Raw genomic sequence first — 16,769 nt, 5'->3', positions numbered from 1 at the left:
CATTTATAATGTAGCTGGATTCTTTGTTATAGACTGCATTCCATCCTGAGATTCCCTGACCTCATCACCTGTATATCAGCTATTCAGCTTGCAACCACTGATGATGCATTTGTTTTTCAAAAGCTGAATATTAATTTAATTCCTTACCATATTAACTCTTGGGTATGAGTCTGGAGGAGGAGATAGAAAAAAAAAGATTATTCTTAAGGAATGTATGGTCTTATTTGGAAAAAGAGATAGAAAAAAAAAGACTATTCTTAAGGAGTGTATGGTCTTATTTGGAAAAATAAGATGACTGTAAATAAAATAACTAGAAAACTGGAAGGACAGTATAAACTAAACTGGCAAGTGGTTTGAAGAACTAAGGAAATACAATTAAGGAGAGGTCATTAAAAGCCATGATTGGACAAAGAAGCTTATAAGGAAGGTATGAATCTTGACCAAGCATTTGAGGGAACTGTTAGATTTGATTGATTTGGGTACCTTGTGTAACAGTATGAGAATAGTCTTAACAGGAGGGGAAAAACCAGCATGTATATGGGAGAGAGTGGATTGTCTGAAAAAAAAATTAAATAATTTGTAGAAGAAAGTATATCTTGTAGCTGTTTCACAGGGAAAATGATCATGTGAAATGTACATAGATCTGTAAAGTTATTTTTCTGTTCTTTCTCTGCTCCTTCCTTCCGCAGTAACATTTATGATTTTAATGTCAGAGAGTCAACAAATAATGAAGAAAAGTAAAGATTTAGGGTAGAAAATTGAAGACATTTTCAGATTTCATTCTCCTTACTTTTCTTTTTCCTTTTCTTTTTTTAACTTAGATGAATTGTCACCACCTTTTTCTGAACAACACAACAGGGAGCAAATTTTAATTGGCTTGGAAAAGTTTATTCAAAAAGAGTATGATGGTATGTTGTATGTCAAAGTTGATTGCTTTTGTTATTATAGTTACTTGGTCTGAGTTTCATTTGTTTAAAAAGTGTTTATTGCATGTTATATGTTAGGTACTATTCTAGGTGCTGGGGATACAGTGCTAACAAAAGAGGTGAAACCAGCTCTCATGAAGCTTATATCAAGAGGGGTGACAGATAGTCAACTGACAAGTAAACAATATATCAGGAAATAATAAACACTGTTAACGTACAGAAGTTAGAACGATAGTGATAAGGTGATAAGGTGACATTTGAGCAGAGCCATTAATAATATAAAGGAGCAAATTATTATGAATATTCAAGGAGAGAACATTCGAGAGAGAAGCAGCAGCAAGTACAATACCCCATGACGCAATTATATTTGACATGCTTGAAAGTTAGTGTGGCTTGAGTGGAGTGTGTGAGGTAGACTGTAATAGAAAGGTGAGATCAGAGAGTTAACCTAGAGTTTAGATCATTAGAGTCTTATAGGTGTTGGTAGAAGGACTTTGAATTTTATTTTGAATGTCTAATGAGAAGGCTTCTGGAGGGTTTTAACACATAAGTGACATGATCTGAGAGAATGGAGTACAGGTCCATAAGAATAGAAGCAAGCAGAACATTTAAGAAGCTGTTGCATAAGTTCAGATGAGACATAATAGTGATTTGGAAGAGTAGGTGAGAAGTGATTAGATTGAGGATATATTTTGAATGTAGAGTCAACAGGATTTGCTGATGCATTACATGTTAGATGTGACAAAAAGAAAGGAGTCAAGGATGGTTTCAGGATCTTTCCTTCACTAGTTGGGTGGTGCTATTTAATTGAGATGGCAAAAAAATAGCAGAAGGGGGCAGGTTTTGGGCATGAGGTAAAGAATCAAGAGTTTTGTGGCCAAATATTTTAGAAAAGGATGAAGAGTTGATTTATAATCAGAATGAACTTATACCTTTAAAATATGATCTGTTTTGTGCTACAGGATTCTATTTTTAATTATATTTGCTAGTGTATAAAGTATTGACCAAATCTAAGTTCTTGTTATATTAAACCCATGCACTTTTTATTTGCTGATGAATGTAGCTTCTTTTATATCTCTCAGTTGTCATTGATTTCAAGTAGGGCATCAGAACTGAATAGGAGGATTAAGTTTGAAAATACAGAATTTATTATCTAAATATGTAGGCTACAAGAATTAATAGGGAGAATGATCCATTCTTGTTAAGCCACAGCTTATTGAGTGACACTAATAAGCATGAAGGAATAACCCTAATAATATATATATATGAATATTATATATATAACTATATATATAATAATTGTATATATAATTTATATCAAATAGATTAATCCCTCACTTTAGAGGAGAATTAATTCTATATACTAAGATGATATTTGTAAAACTACTTGAATTGTGCCCTGAAGAAACTAGTTTATTTCCAAGAGATAAATCTCTAAATATTGATCTTAACTATTGGTATTGATGTTGAGAATGAATAAAAGTAGATGAGTTTATGAGGTCATTAAGTTGGAAGAAGGTAAAAAACTTGGTAAGTGTTTGGATGTGAAAGTTGAGAGGTGTTAAGAACCACATGTATATTTCTGAATAGTAGTAGGTTTGAGGTGAAGTTGCTAGTTTAGTTTTGACTTGTTGAATTTATGATGTCTGTGGAAAAATGGGAAAAGCAGTTAGATACATGGGTGTGAGATTTTGGGGAGAAGACCTGGGCTTTAGGTGAGTGTTTTGGAATTTCTCAGTGTATCTGCTAATGGTAGATAATTTAAGCCATGGAATTGGATAAGATTATCCTGTGGTAGGCCATTAGTAGTTAATAGAAGACTCCTCTTTCCTGATAATTATAAAACTTTTGACTTTTGTTTTCCTTTGCTTAGAAAAGGCAAGATTGTGCTTATTTGGCTCTTCTAAGAATGGATTTGGATTTCGTGATAGTGATCTGGATATTTGTATGACCCTTGAAGGCCACGAAAATGCAGAGGTAAGAGTTAGTGTTTGGAAAGTGATGTGAAAGTTTATTTTCTTCTAGTGATGAGTGTGTTTTTAATTTTGTATGTAGAATTGATAAAAATGTAAGGTGTCATTCTTTGTATAAATATATTAGCAATAGCAGTGTTTGAAATGTAAAAGCACTAGTATTATCATTTTAGAAGACATTCAAGTATTTAAGTAAGTAAATGTACTGTTTCAGTGATTTTATAATGTAAAAACCATGTCACAGATAGTTACAAGTGCTTTTTAATGAATTTGTGGAAAAAATGTACCATAGAGTTGGAAATTTTTTCATTAGAGCCAATGAAAAACTGTTGCTTCAGTTTGGTAGTAAACATTGATCTCACTTACTCTGTCTTTTCATATCTCTTCCATTAGGTGATGTCTCTGTATCACTAAAGATAGAAAATAAAGGTGGACATTTAATTTATAAATGGATTGTGTTCTACAAGTTGATTATAATTTGGGGGTACTCAAAATACATTTTTTTCCATAGAAGCATTGTTATAAATTATGTGTTCTAGGCTAGCTTTTAGAAACTCATTTTGGGCGGGGAAGGGAACTAACATTTGAGCCCCCAGTATACACTTTTACATACATTATCTCATTTCACTCTTACAACCACCTTCGAGGTAGATAATTTCCCCCATTTTACAGATGAGGAAACTGAGGCTTTGAGAGATAAACTGACTTGCTCAAGTTCACACAGCTAGTAAATGTTGGAGCCGGGATTCGTACCCAGGTCTGTCTGACTCCAGAGTTCATGCTCTTTCCATTGTATCCCACTGCTTCTCTGTAATTTATTTAACCCATAATGTAGTTGAAATATAGTACTAATAGTACTGTAGAACCTAACCCCTACTTTCTGAAATTGAAAGCTTTCTGAGTTCCACCATGAGATGCCAGGAGCAAACCTTCCCCCAGAGCAGTCTCAGCAGTGAGAGTGGGTACTTATGTTTTCCTTTTTTGTGTACCAGGCCTCAACAGTGGGAATGAGATTGTCTGAGCTCTAGTAAAGAAAGGGACTGAATGGACAGGGAAGAAGTGTCCCAGGCCTTCCTAGCAGCAACTAGAAAAGGAGGGTATCTCTGTAGTTGCTCGTTTCTTTAACAACATAGCTGTTGGTATTTATGTTTCAAAATCAGGGACTGCTTGCAAGATTGGGGTGAGGCCAAGCTTCTGGCATCTTTAGTGGTGTCAGTATAGCCTCTGTTGTATTATAAAATAATTCAGCAGAATAGTGTACCTGTGCATTTCTGAAATAGTTTTTTCAAAAGGTGTTTTTTAAATTGTTAGAACCCAAGAAAAGATGGCAGTGATACCTGGTAGATGCTTATTTATGGTCCTAAGAAATTGCTTCTGGTGTTAATTAATATCTTTTTGTTCTATAAAGAAAATGAAAAGTTATAAATTTTTTAGTTCTCCTTAACCCACTTCTACTCAACGCCATCTCCTTGGAAAGAGGCTTCCCCTTTCCATTCTGAAGGGCAGGAATTGAGGGAATAGGAAGTGGTTTTTACCCAGGAAGGAGGTTAGGGTTTTAGATCCCTTCTATGTAAAATTTAATAATCAGGTGTTCCATCACCAAGGGTTTGTATACTATATATTACCTGTGCTATTCGCTCTGGAAAGTTGAAACAATGAACATGAGTAAATTATTTTCTTCCAGATGAGCCATAATGGAAACTTTTAACTTAGTATAAATTGTATCTTTGTATAACAAAGAGAAAAACAACCTCTTGTATTATGTGTTAATTCTAAAGATTCCCTTGAAATCCCCAGGTTAAGCTGCAATGACTACTGCTCTCTTGTAGCTAAAAAGAGCATGTTGGGGATATGCAAAAGTGATTTTAGTAGTAGATGTGGGCATTGAACTTAATCCAGTTAATTTATGCCGTTATCTTCCTTGTTCCTTATATTAGGGTTATCGTTACCATATCAGCTTTGCTGTCTAGTTTTTAAATAACCAACACATTTAAATTTGCAGAGGTAAGAGGGTTTTTTTGAAGAAGTAGGTGCTTGTAATAGTAGGATTATTCTTTTCCTCATCAACATATGATAGTAAATAGCTGACAGACTTAAAGTGCTACTTTGTATGAAGTATGCTGCTGAATGCTTTACATAGGTGTCTCATGTAATCCAGCTCCTTTATAAAAGAGTAGGAGTTGATGATTATCTTGATTTTATAAGTCGTATGAGGCTCAGAGGGGTTAAGGATCTGGTCAGAGTCACACAGCTAGTCAATACTTAGTTCAAGATTTGAATCCAGGTTTGTCTAAATTCACAGCCTATGTTCTTAATCACTGTACTGTTTTGCCTTCACCAAACCCATCTCTAGTTTTTTATCCATGTATTTGAAAACATTATTCTCCTGTTTTTGTGCTTCTCAAACTTTAATGTGGATGTGAATTACCTGGGAATGTTGTTACTATGCAGATTATGATTCAGTAGACCGGAGTGGAGACTGAGATTCTGCATTTCTATCGAGTTTCCAGGTGTTGGTGATACTGCAGGTCTATGGACCATGTTCTTTGACTAGCAAGGTTATATAGACTTCTGGCTGGAGATTTTAAGTGCTAATATTAAATGTCTAGATTAAAATAGAATTTGCACAAGACCAAGTTGAGTCAGACAGACTTTATTATTTATTTCTTTTGTTTTTTAGAAATTAAATTGTAAGGAAATAATTGAAAATTTGGCGAAAATTCTTAAGAGACATCCAGGTATGAACTTTAAAACAACAGAAATTTTTTTTTAGTTTTATGAAAATTATTTAACCTAGTGAAGTTTTTTTTTTTTAAATCAGGTTTAAGAAACATTTTGCCTATAACTACTGCCAAAGTGCCTATAGTAAAATTTGAACACAGACGAAGTGGTTTAGAAGGCGATATCAGTTTATATAATACGTTGGTAAGTTTCACTGTCTGTAAAGACCCAGGTATGTTTACAGTTGTCATTTTAAAAGTTTACAGATCACTGACTGTACCTTTATGTTTAAAACTTACGAATGTGGTTAGTATAGGGAAAAAAAAATTTTATCAGTCATCTTAACATTTCCTTCAGATTGAAGGTTAATTTTTGCTTGACTCATTTACAGGTATTTTAAGTTTAACATTTATATATATTCTATGTGGAGTTTATCTTTTTAGCTGATCTGTAAGTTTAATTTTAATAAATTTGAAATGCTTTCAAATATGTAATTTATTTTTCAGGCTCAGCATAACACAAGAATGCTAGCTACATATGCAGCTATTGATCCTAGAGTGCAGTACTTGGGATATACTATGAAAGTGTTTGCTAAGGTATTTATGAAAAAGCTAATGATCTGCTTTGTTATAATACTCATGATATTAAAGTAAAACATGCTGATGTCAGACTTGTGACAAATATTTTCTCAGTTTTGTTTACCTGAGCTTTTAAGAAGAAACTGTCAATATTAAATGGTTTAAAGTTATACCTTTCAGAGTAGGGTGATTCTTAGTTTTTTTCTCTGTTTGCTCTCCTCTCATAGGTAACACTCTAGTAAATTTCTTATAGTATAATTTCTCAATGCAGTAATGATTTCCAACCCTAGGCATGGGAGTTGGCATACCATCCTAGTTAAAAGGCTCTGGGTTAGGAAATCTGGTGTTTGGGTTTAGTGGTAAATTTTTCTGGCCAAGAAAACAAAGCAATACCAATAAAACCTAATGTTTCCCCTATTATAACACTTAATACTGAATTCTGTTTTCTTGGTTGTTTTGCTAAGTGAGTAAACTCCATGAGGGTTGAGGCCTCTGTATCTTTATTTCAGTGTAGTGCCTGCTTTATGGTAGGTGCTCAGTAAATAGTTAATTTTGTGAATGTGTTGGTGGAAGGGTTTTAGTAGGGGAGTGACTTGGTTACATTTTCATTTCATAAAGCCGACTCTTCCAAAAGGGAGACATATTTGTTTAGATATTCCTATACATGTCTTTATGGACAGAGTCATCTTAGAAAAGGAGCGCATCCAGCCACATACTACAAATCATTTGATACAGCTAGTCTTTTACATTCACCTCACAGAATAACTCCAACATGACAGTTCCTTACTCTCATTGAGTTTAGGTTATGAAATCAAGTGGTTCCGTATATATGGAATCTATGAAAAAAAAATGTCATGAAGAACCTAGGGGTAAGAGGGGAATAAAGACACAGACCTACTAGAGAATGGACTTGAGGATATGGGGAAGGGGGAAGGGTAAGCTGTGACAAAGTGAGAGAGTGGCATGGACATATATACCCTACCAAATGTAAAATAGCTAGCTAGTGGGAAGCATCCACATAGCACAGGGAGATCAGCTCGGTGCTTTGTGACCACCTAGATGGGTGGGATAGGGAGGGTGAGAGGGAGACGCCAAGAGGGAGGAGATATGGGAACATATGTATATGTATAACTGATTCACTTTGTTATAAAGCAGAAACTAACACACCATTGTAAAGCAATTATAGTCCAATAAAGATGTAAACAAAAAATCAAGTGGTTCATGTCAGAAAAATCATTCCTCTCCCTTTATATAATATCAGCTAAAGCTTTACTCAAGGGAAGTCTCTGAGGATTCTTTCAGGGTTTTTTTTTTTTTTTTGCGGTTCGCAGCCCTCTCACTGCCGTGGCCCCTCCCGTTGCAGAGCACAGGCTCCGGACGCACAGGCTCAGTGGCGATGGCTCATGGGCCCAGCCGCTCCGCAGCATGTGGGATCTTCCCAGACTGGGACGTGAACCCTTGTACCCTGCATTGGCAGGTGGACTCTCAACCCCTGCGCCATCAGGGAAGCCCCCAGGGTTTTTTTTTAAATTAAAAAAAATCTTTTTTGAATAGCCAACGTATTCATGTGGTTCAAAAATTAAAAGGTCTAATGGGATTTATGGCAGAAAATCTTCCTTCCACATCTGTCTCCTAGCCAACCTTTGCCTCTTCTTAGAGGCAAACAGTGTTAAACGTTCCTCTGTATCCTTCCAGAGATATATTATTCCAGTGCAAGCAAATTTCCTGCCTCTTTTTATTATAGGTATAAACACGCTGAAAACACTGTTTTGTACTTTGCTTTTTTAACTGAGCAATAAATATTGGAGATTATTTCCTATTAGTATACTAAGAGCTTTCCTTTTCTTTTTAATGGCTGCATACTATTCCATTGTGTGGATAGTCATCAGTTTTTTAAACCTGTACTTTACTGATGAGCTTTAAGTTCTTTCTCATATTTGCTGTTAAAATAGTATTACAATAGAAATTTTATTTAGTCATTTCACATGTTTCTTGGCATATTTGCAGGATAAATTCTTAGAATAGAATTGATACATTAAGGGAGATGTGCTTTTATAATTTTGATATTGCCAAATTATTCTTCATGAAATTTATGCTACTGTATATTCTTTAATGTATGAGTACCTGTTTACCCATACCCTCTATAACAGCTTGTTATTGAACTTTTGGGTATTTGACGGTTTGATAGGTTTAAAAAATGGTGTCTTAAGGTAGTCAATACTTCTGCATGGAATAAGATTCTGAAGTTTTATTTTCAATCCTTATGTTTTTTTAGCGATGTGACATTGGAGATGCTTCCAGGGGAAGTTTATCTTCATATGCTTATATCCTTATGGTGCTGTACTTTCTGCAGCAGAGAAAACCACCTGTTATCCCAGTTCTACAAGAGGTAAATGTTTAAGAAAACTATAAAGGCGTTTCTGTGTAGGTGTATACACTCTAAATATAGTAGATCTTACTCAGTTCATGAGATCATGAAAGATGTTTCCATCATGGATATTCTAAGTTTTCTTCTTTCATTAATGGTTTAATCGAATAATGAACCTTTTTGAAAAGCTTATTATGGGAGAATATAGACTACCAAAAGACTACTAGATGAATAGAACTATTGAATATCTTTTGTAACATTTTTGTATTTCACAGTCTTAGAATGCTGCCAATGATAATGAAATTTGTAGCCATTCATGAACTTATATATTATAGTCTCTCAGATGCAAATACATAAGTTTCTTCTTTTCAGAGTATTCTCCCTCCTCCTGCTTGGCAATGAAGTTTGATTTATTCCTGTATATACTTTGGTCAACTTTGTGAATTTTGGTTGAGAAAGAAACACAAGGAAATTCTTCCTTATCTCTGTAAGGTCATGTAAATTGCATTAAGCATAAGAATGTACATCAAAAGAAACAGATTATACTCATATTTACTCGGATTTGGTGACTCATAGAGTCTCTTTTTGTAGTCAATTTATACTCTCTAAAATAAATACAAAGGAGTTCTTAATCATCCATCTGTTCCTCCTCATTCTTGGCACAAAGTGGATTTGCAAGCATTGGGGTGGATCAGGTTCTAATTTCTTAGGTAGGTGGTTATTTTGAGGTAGCTGAGAAGCATCAGAATTGTTTGGAAAATCACATATTCTGATTTCACGTAAACTTTGATAGTCATGGCAAAGAAGAGTATCACAAAATAGCAAGCCATATGTGCGTGTCAGATGGCCTTAGTAAGTTTTTAAAAGTTCTAATGAATGCATGTGGTTTTAACAGCATTTCTTTCCCTCTTTTAAACAAATAGTGGGAGAGAAATAAAAAATTTAAACATCCTTTCCCAACAGAAAAATTTAAGTTGCTTGAATCTATGTTGAGTGATGTTTGTTTTTTAACAAGGTTGTTCACTATAGGATATTTAAAACTTTGCATGAATTAATTAGGCCTGCCAAGGCCAAGATAATTCTCTGTATTAGTCTAACTTTAAATTTGGGGATCTTAAGCTTAATTGGCCCAGTAATATTATAGCAGCCATTTGCTATAATTTGCTGTGACTTTGATAGAATACTGTGATTAACCCAAATGGAACACAAATTTTGTTTTCATTGTGGTTTGTCTCTGTTCTCTCATTATGTTACCCATGGATGAGGAACCATTGAGGCAGCATGATATAATGGAAACAGCGGTCAGAGCATGATTTTGGAGCCAGAGATAACTGGTCTGAATCCTAATTTTGACATGTGGCCTTCAACAAGCTGCCTGACTGCCACTAGTCTGAATTTTATCATCAGCAAAAATGTAATAATAGTAGTATTATTTCCGTGTTGATATAAGGAACAGAGACATCAAATGCCTTTGAATGTAGTAGATGCTAAAGTAGGAATTTATATATGGTGGTTGCTCTTATTATTAATTTTATTATTATTATTATCATTAGCAGCTTTATTAACATTATTATTGGAAAAATGTAGGTAGGATTGCTGTAGCCAACTTCAAGAACTGTTCCATTATCTGCTTAACAGACAGTGATGGATGAAATGAGAGACAGTCCATGGGATGTTTTCCATCATAATGAGCTCTGATTGTGGGGGGCTTTGTGATACATATGAACTGATGATATATGGATTTTTGCTTCTGGCCTTTTTTGCTTGTCATATGGGACCCCTTGTCCATTGCTCTGGCATCATTTAAGTATTGATCATTGGCATCGATCAACTTTTAAGGGTAAGGATATGTTTAATGAAGCTGATGATCTTTGACTCCATTTGTAATTGAACCTAAACTTTAAGTGACTGGGTGTAATAAGTAAGGCTCTGCTAAGAGTGTTTTTCATGATCAACAATACAGAGTTCTTTAGGTCAAAAGGAGTTTTCCTAAGCAGAATAATTTTGCTGTATTCCAGCAATCATCATAAGTAAAAGTAAATTTTCACATAAAAATTAATACTAAGAGAGGATTAGGGAGTGTTAGTGTCACTTGATATTATGAACTATGTTTTCTTAGCTTATATCAGCTTAAAAATTGCAACTGAATGGATGAACCTTGAGGACATTATGCTAAGTGGAATAAACGAGTCACAAAAGGACAAATAATATATGATTCCATTTATAGGAGGTACCTAGGGTAGTCAGATTCATAGAGACAGAAAGTAGAATGGTGGTTGCCAGGGGCTGGCGGGAGAGAGGAGTGGGAAATTATTGTTTAATAGGTTCAGAGTTTCACTTGTATAAGATGAGAAGAATTCCGTGGATGGATGGTGGTGATGGTAGCACAACAATGTGAATGCACTTAATGCCACTGAGCTGTACTCTTAAAAATGACTTAAGATGGTAAACTTCATTATGTGTGTTTTACCACAACTAAAAAAATTACAATTTAAATATAGCAGTAGATATATATATAGCTTATTATATATATAAAATACCATAATAAAAAAAGAAAATAAATATGGAAATGTACAGGGTCACTCCTTGTACAGACTTGTTTGGTGAGGTTTTAGAGAGAAGGCTTGAGTGCTTGAGTAGAGGATGATTGCTATTGAGAGAAAGAAAAGAGAGAAACAGAAAGAGAAGGTAAATGTGTTGTGTGTGTGCAAAAGAAAGAGAGGCTAGTATTAGTACTTCTAAGGGCTGAAACAGAGTGGAGAGTTAGGCACTATGAAATATGAGAGTTCATTAAACAGGTGGCAAATCAGTGATTAAATGCCCTCCAAAACCCACAGGTCATTTACTGTGTTATTCGCCAGCATAATTAGGTTTGGATGTTGGTTGTTTCTCAAAAGTAAGGATTCTGTTAAAGTAATCAAGGTTTAAGAGGCAGTTTGTATAATAGCATCTTAATCTATGAAGGAGCCATGGGGACAACCTTATCTAGTGGTTTTAAAGTATGTTTTGGTAAGCTCTAGGAGCTCAATAGTGTATGTGTGAGGAGTGGAGGAAGGAAAAGATAATGTATAGTTTTCTCCACTCAGGCTTTTATCAGAGTACCTCTGTTTTTATCTGTTTTACATGTTGAACTTACAGGAAGGTTCCATTTTAGGAAGGGGTTCTACAGCTTAAAAGAAAAATAAAATTTGAAGAAAACTGACCTAATTAAGCTAATCTCTTATTTTCATTGGGAAAACTGAGGATTTGGAAGGATAATTGTCTTGTCCAGAATCACTACTTGGCAGGACTAAGACTAGAAATGAGGTCTGCTGACTCTGAATTTACTCCAACTTTTTACTTTATTGCATCTCTTTCTTAAAACTCCTATAGAAAATAAGTCTCAAAATTGCTTGTAGAGGTCAGTTGTGCCTGTACAGTCACCTTGTGGAATTCTTCTAGTAAAGTAGCATTACCTTCCCCCCTTTCCTTAGGACAGTGAATTACTACACATAATTAATCATGAAGATTTCACGATCTTTATCAAAATGTCAAGGAAAGCTACCTAATTTTCTGTTTTAAAAAATCAATGTCCTGGCCCTTTTCAACCTCATCTGATACAGATAACTGATTAAAGGTACTAGAGCCCTTCCCCATAACAAATAGCTTCTTCGATTTCCTTTAAGGTGTACAATCAATAAGTATTATCTCTTATGTATTTCTGTGTCTGTGATCCTTTGATGAAAATGCTGTTTTCATCTGCTTTTTCTTTAGTTTTACTTCATTAAACTTGGGCTGGATGTGTTTTGATAGCCAAATAGATAATATCAAATGTATCGTTTGGAGAGTCTGAGGTTCTTAAGATATCCTTTCCGAGCTTTGGTCTTTCAGATACATTTTATTCATTAATAACTTGACATCAGATTATACCATCTTGACTGTTTCTTTTGGAATAAGTGCTTCACTATGTCTATTATACGTAAATTCTAAAATGATATGAGGGTATTTAGGCTCTTAGGTTGGATGGCTTGAAATCTAATAGTAGAATTGATTTTTTAATGCAGATCTTTGATGGAAAACAGATTCCACAGAGAATGGTTGATGGATGGAATGCTTTTTTCTTTGATAAAACAGAAGAACTGGTAATTTTTTCATAGTTTTTATGTTATGGAATGCTCACAGATGCATGTTAGGATTTGCATAATTTAATTTAATAATTTTACTTGGACTTGGGGGTCCATACTTTGGATAAGTATAGACATGTCTCTCTCCTTTCTTTTTTCTCACCTGTAGAAAAAACGTTTACCTTCACTTGGAAAGAACACAGAAACATTAGGAGAGCTTTGGTTGGGACTGCTTCGCTTCTATACTGAAGAATTTGATTTCAAAGAATATGTAATTAGCATTCGGCAGAAAAAGCTATTGACAACTTTTGAGAAGCAGTGGACATCCAAATGCATTGCTATTGAAGGTAATCATTCAGCTGATATTAATTCAGGAACAACATGAAACAGAGCAAAACAGAACAAAAAGCCAGAGTTTTATTTGGCCAGTGACACTGAGGGGAAAACTGAAACACATTAGAATTTGGAAGATTCTTCCTCTTGGTTTTTATCAGTTTCCATCCTTTAATCTATAATTATAAAAGAATAATTTTCTGACTTTGATGGTCTGAGTTACGTAGAGTTAAACTCTAGTTATGGCTACTAACTATATTTATGTTACAACGAGCATAATTCTTAAATAAAAAATAAAATATTTCTTTTCTAGACCCTTTTGATTTGAATCATAACCTTGGTGCTGGAGTTTCTAGAAAAAGTAAGTTTTAAATATAGAAATCCCCTACTTTTAAAGCTCTTACACATTAAGGTCTGCATCTTTATTGTTTTTCTTCTTTCTTCAATAGTGACCAATTTCATCATGAAAGCATTTATCAATGGAAGGAAACTTTTTGGTACCCCTTTTTATCCACTCATTGGCAGAGAAGCTGTAAGTTTACATAATTTGAATTCTGAATCTTTTCTTTTTCCTTATAGAATTTTTTTTTTTTTTTTGTAGTACAAGAAACCTAATCCTGTTCCAAGTTGGTGTTATTTATTTGGCTGTGCCGGATCTATTTGTTCTTATTGCACTTATCATAGTCTATAGTGAGATATATATTTGCTAAATTTTGTTTATTTATTTAATCTATTTGTTAAATTCTGTATCCCCCACTAGACTATATAGCTCCCTGAGGACAGGGTCCATGTCTGTAAGGTTCACCATCGTATTTCCAGTGCCTGTCATAATTTCTGGCACATAGGATGCATCAAATAAACATTTGTTGAACAAATGCAGGTGGATAGTCAAGACTCAAGATCCTTTAATTTTGAATTTGAGGTTCTGCCTACTGCCTCTCTTCTGTCTCTAGAAATCTTGATGAAAATATAAACAGAGAGGTCAACACTGAAGTAATACTTTATTTGCTGAGGCTTCTGCTTGTAATTTTGGTGTAGCCCTTGGTAAGCTGAATTAGCATGGAACTAAGAGGATTCTTTTTGCCTGAAATGGGTGGTGTAGCGTCCCCTATTCCTCTTGGTCTTACTCTGGTTTTGGGTTGGTTTCTAATGGGAGGATGTCATAGTTTCACAGTGAAAGAAATGAGAAGAAATCTCAAAAGAGAAACCAGGTCTCTGTTTTTGCATAATGAATATCCTTGATCTTGTTCAGTCCAGTTTCATCACTCTTTCTTGGGTTGTGGGGTAAGAAAAGCAGAAAAAATCTAGAGCTTTTTCCCCGTGGAACATTTTTGATAGTCCTGCCTAATAGGGGGTGGGGGGGATAATAATTATAATGGAAATAAAATAACAGGAAATTTGAAACAACACAAAATTCTTGCAGGAACAAAATGTCTAACAAAAGGAAAATACAACAGTAATTTTACTAACATATTAATTAAAATAGCAGTAAATGAAAAGCACAGTCAGATCACAACAAATCTGGTGATGCACTGATAAAGCATTTTACCTGAAAACTGTGGGAATTCTATTCGTGTGTGTATGTGCATATGTTTGGTAGGAACCTAGCAGTTTCGTGCAGTCAGACTTTTTAGTAAAATACTAATGTAGTGTCCTCGGTAAATTGGAGATGTGCTAATTTAGTCTGTGAATACAAAATTTTAGTAACTCTTAATTATTCAGTATAAGTAGTCGTCATAGATATCAGACTCTCTGGTCTTAAATGTGATTTGGTGTAAGAACCAAACATCAGTTTGGAGCCTGTCACAAAGGGCCTGTGGATCTGCCAATCATCTTTTAATCTACTTTATTCTGTTATAAAGTCAATATGTGGTATTTTATAGCTTGGATATACCAGTTTAACTATTCTCCTTTGATGGACATTTAGGTTGATATCAGTGTTATAACTGATATAGTAGAAAAATAACCTTGTTACATAGTCTTTCATGCTTATATTTTCCATAGTAAAGTTTATTCTTTCAACACATATTTACTGAATTTCTACCATTTACCTATTTCTCTGCTATGTACTGGGATTATAACAGCATACAAAGTAGATGTGTTTCATCCCCTTAGATTCTAATGAAGATGAAGACAAGTATATTTTCTGTTCTTTCACCTTTCTTGCTCACTCGAACATTCCCACTTCAACTGTGCTTCTATTCACTAGGTCCTCCGACATATTGACACATTTTTTCCCAATCTATCAGCTATCTACTGTCTTCATTTTTTCCCCCATTTAAACAGATTCCCTGGTACCTCCAGCATATACCTTATATTCCTTTGTACCATTGTCCTTCTTTTGCACCATTATGTGTTTAACCTTAACATGAACTCAGCCATCCACCGTCTCTCTATGCTTGGGCTAAGCACTGATGGAAAAAAATCTTAAAGCTAGGCAGTTTTATTTATATAGCACAACTATAAATTAATGTTCATCAGCCTCAACTGGACTTTCAATACTATCTGAGATTCTTACTACATTTCTTTAGTTACCTGTGTCTCGCATTCAATAAAACTATTTCAGATTTTATTTATTTTACTCAAAATTCAGTACCCATTTTGCTTTGTCCCATCTTTCTACTCTGCCTTTCTCACGCTCACATGTTTTCCCTTTGAGACAAAGATGATATTAGATAGATAGATACTCCTTCAACTTTCTGCTACCAGATCTATAAATCTGCTTACATCTTCAGATATCTCTTCTTTTTTTAAAATTTTATTTCATTTTGGAGCATAGTTGATTAACAGTGTTCTGTTAGTTTCGGGTGTACAGCAAAGTGATTCAGTTATACATATACGTGTATCTGTTCTTTTTCAAATTCTTTTCCCATTTAGGTTTTTACAGAATATTGAGCAACGTTCCCGTGTTATACAGTAGTAGGTCCTTGTACAGATACATACAGTTGGTTATCTATTTTAAATATAGCAAAGTGTACATGTCAATCCCAAACACCCAATCTATCCTTCCCCCCGACCCTTCCTCCCCGGTAACCGTAAGTTCTCTAAGTCTGTGAGTCTATTTCTGTTTTGTAAATAAGTTCATTTGTATCATTTTTAAAAGAATCTGCATATAAGCAATATCATATGATATTTGTCTTTCTCTGTCTGACTTGCTTCATTTCGTATGATAATCTCAAGGTCCATCCATGTTGCTGCAGATGGCATTATTTTGTTCTTTTTAATGGCTGAGTAATATTCCATTATATATATGTACCACATCTTCTTTATCCATTCATCCGTTGATGGACATTTAGGTTGCTTCTGTGTCTTGGCTATTGTAAATAGTGCTGCAGTGAACATTGGGGTGCATATATCTTTTCAAATTATGTTTTTCTCTGGATATATGCCCAGGATTGGGATTGCTGGATGTTATGGTAACTCTATTTTTAGTTTCTTAAGGAACCTCCATTCTGTTCTTCATACTGGCTGTACCAATTTACATTCCCACCAACAGTGTAAGAGGGTTCCCTTTTCTCTACACCTTCTGCAGCATTTATTGTTTGTGGGTTTTTTGATGATAGCCATTCTGACTGGTGTGAGGTGATACCTCATTGTAGTTTTGATTTGCATTTCTCTAATAATTAGCAATGTTGAGCATCTTTTCATGTGCCTCTTGGCCATCTGTATGTCTTCCTTGAAGAAATGTCTGTTTAGTTTTACTGCCCATTTTTTGATTGGGTTTTTTTTTTAAATTTATTTTATTTTTGGCTGCGTTGGGTCTTCGT

At 34.5% G+C, this 16,769-nt stretch overlaps 1 protein-coding gene across 9 annotated transcripts in view; it reads left to right on the top strand.

Annotated features, from left to right (window-relative positions):
* TUT4 (terminal uridylyl transferase 4) overlaps positions 1–16,769 on the top strand; it is a 143,040-nt gene that overhangs the window by 105,849 nt on the left and 20,422 nt on the right. For all 9 annotated transcript variants that reach the window (XM_060022067.1, XM_060022037.1, XM_060022054.1 and 6 more), the window contains 10 exons: positions 822–908; positions 2,800–2,903; positions 5,580–5,637; positions 5,721–5,824; positions 6,127–6,216; positions 8,474–8,587; positions 12,610–12,687; positions 12,839–13,016; positions 13,316–13,363; positions 13,452–13,534. In XM_060022067.1, the coding sequence (XP_059878050.1) occupies positions 822–908; positions 2,800–2,903; positions 5,580–5,637; positions 5,721–5,824; positions 6,127–6,216; positions 8,474–8,587; positions 12,610–12,687; positions 12,839–13,016; positions 13,316–13,363; positions 13,452–13,534 (944 nt within the window). The remainder of the gene's footprint in view (positions 1–821; positions 909–2,799; positions 2,904–5,579; positions 5,638–5,720; positions 5,825–6,126; positions 6,217–8,473; positions 8,588–12,609; positions 12,688–12,838; positions 13,017–13,315; positions 13,364–13,451; positions 13,535–16,769) is intronic.

This window comes from Delphinus delphis, chromosome 1, assembly GCF_949987515.2.
Source record: "Delphinus delphis chromosome 1, mDelDel1.2, whole genome shotgun sequence".
Lineage (NCBI taxonomy): Eukaryota > Metazoa > Chordata > Mammalia > Artiodactyla > Delphinidae > Delphinus > Delphinus delphis.
Note: the sequence above shows the minus strand (reverse complement) of the source record. Positions and strands in the feature narration are given on the sequence as shown.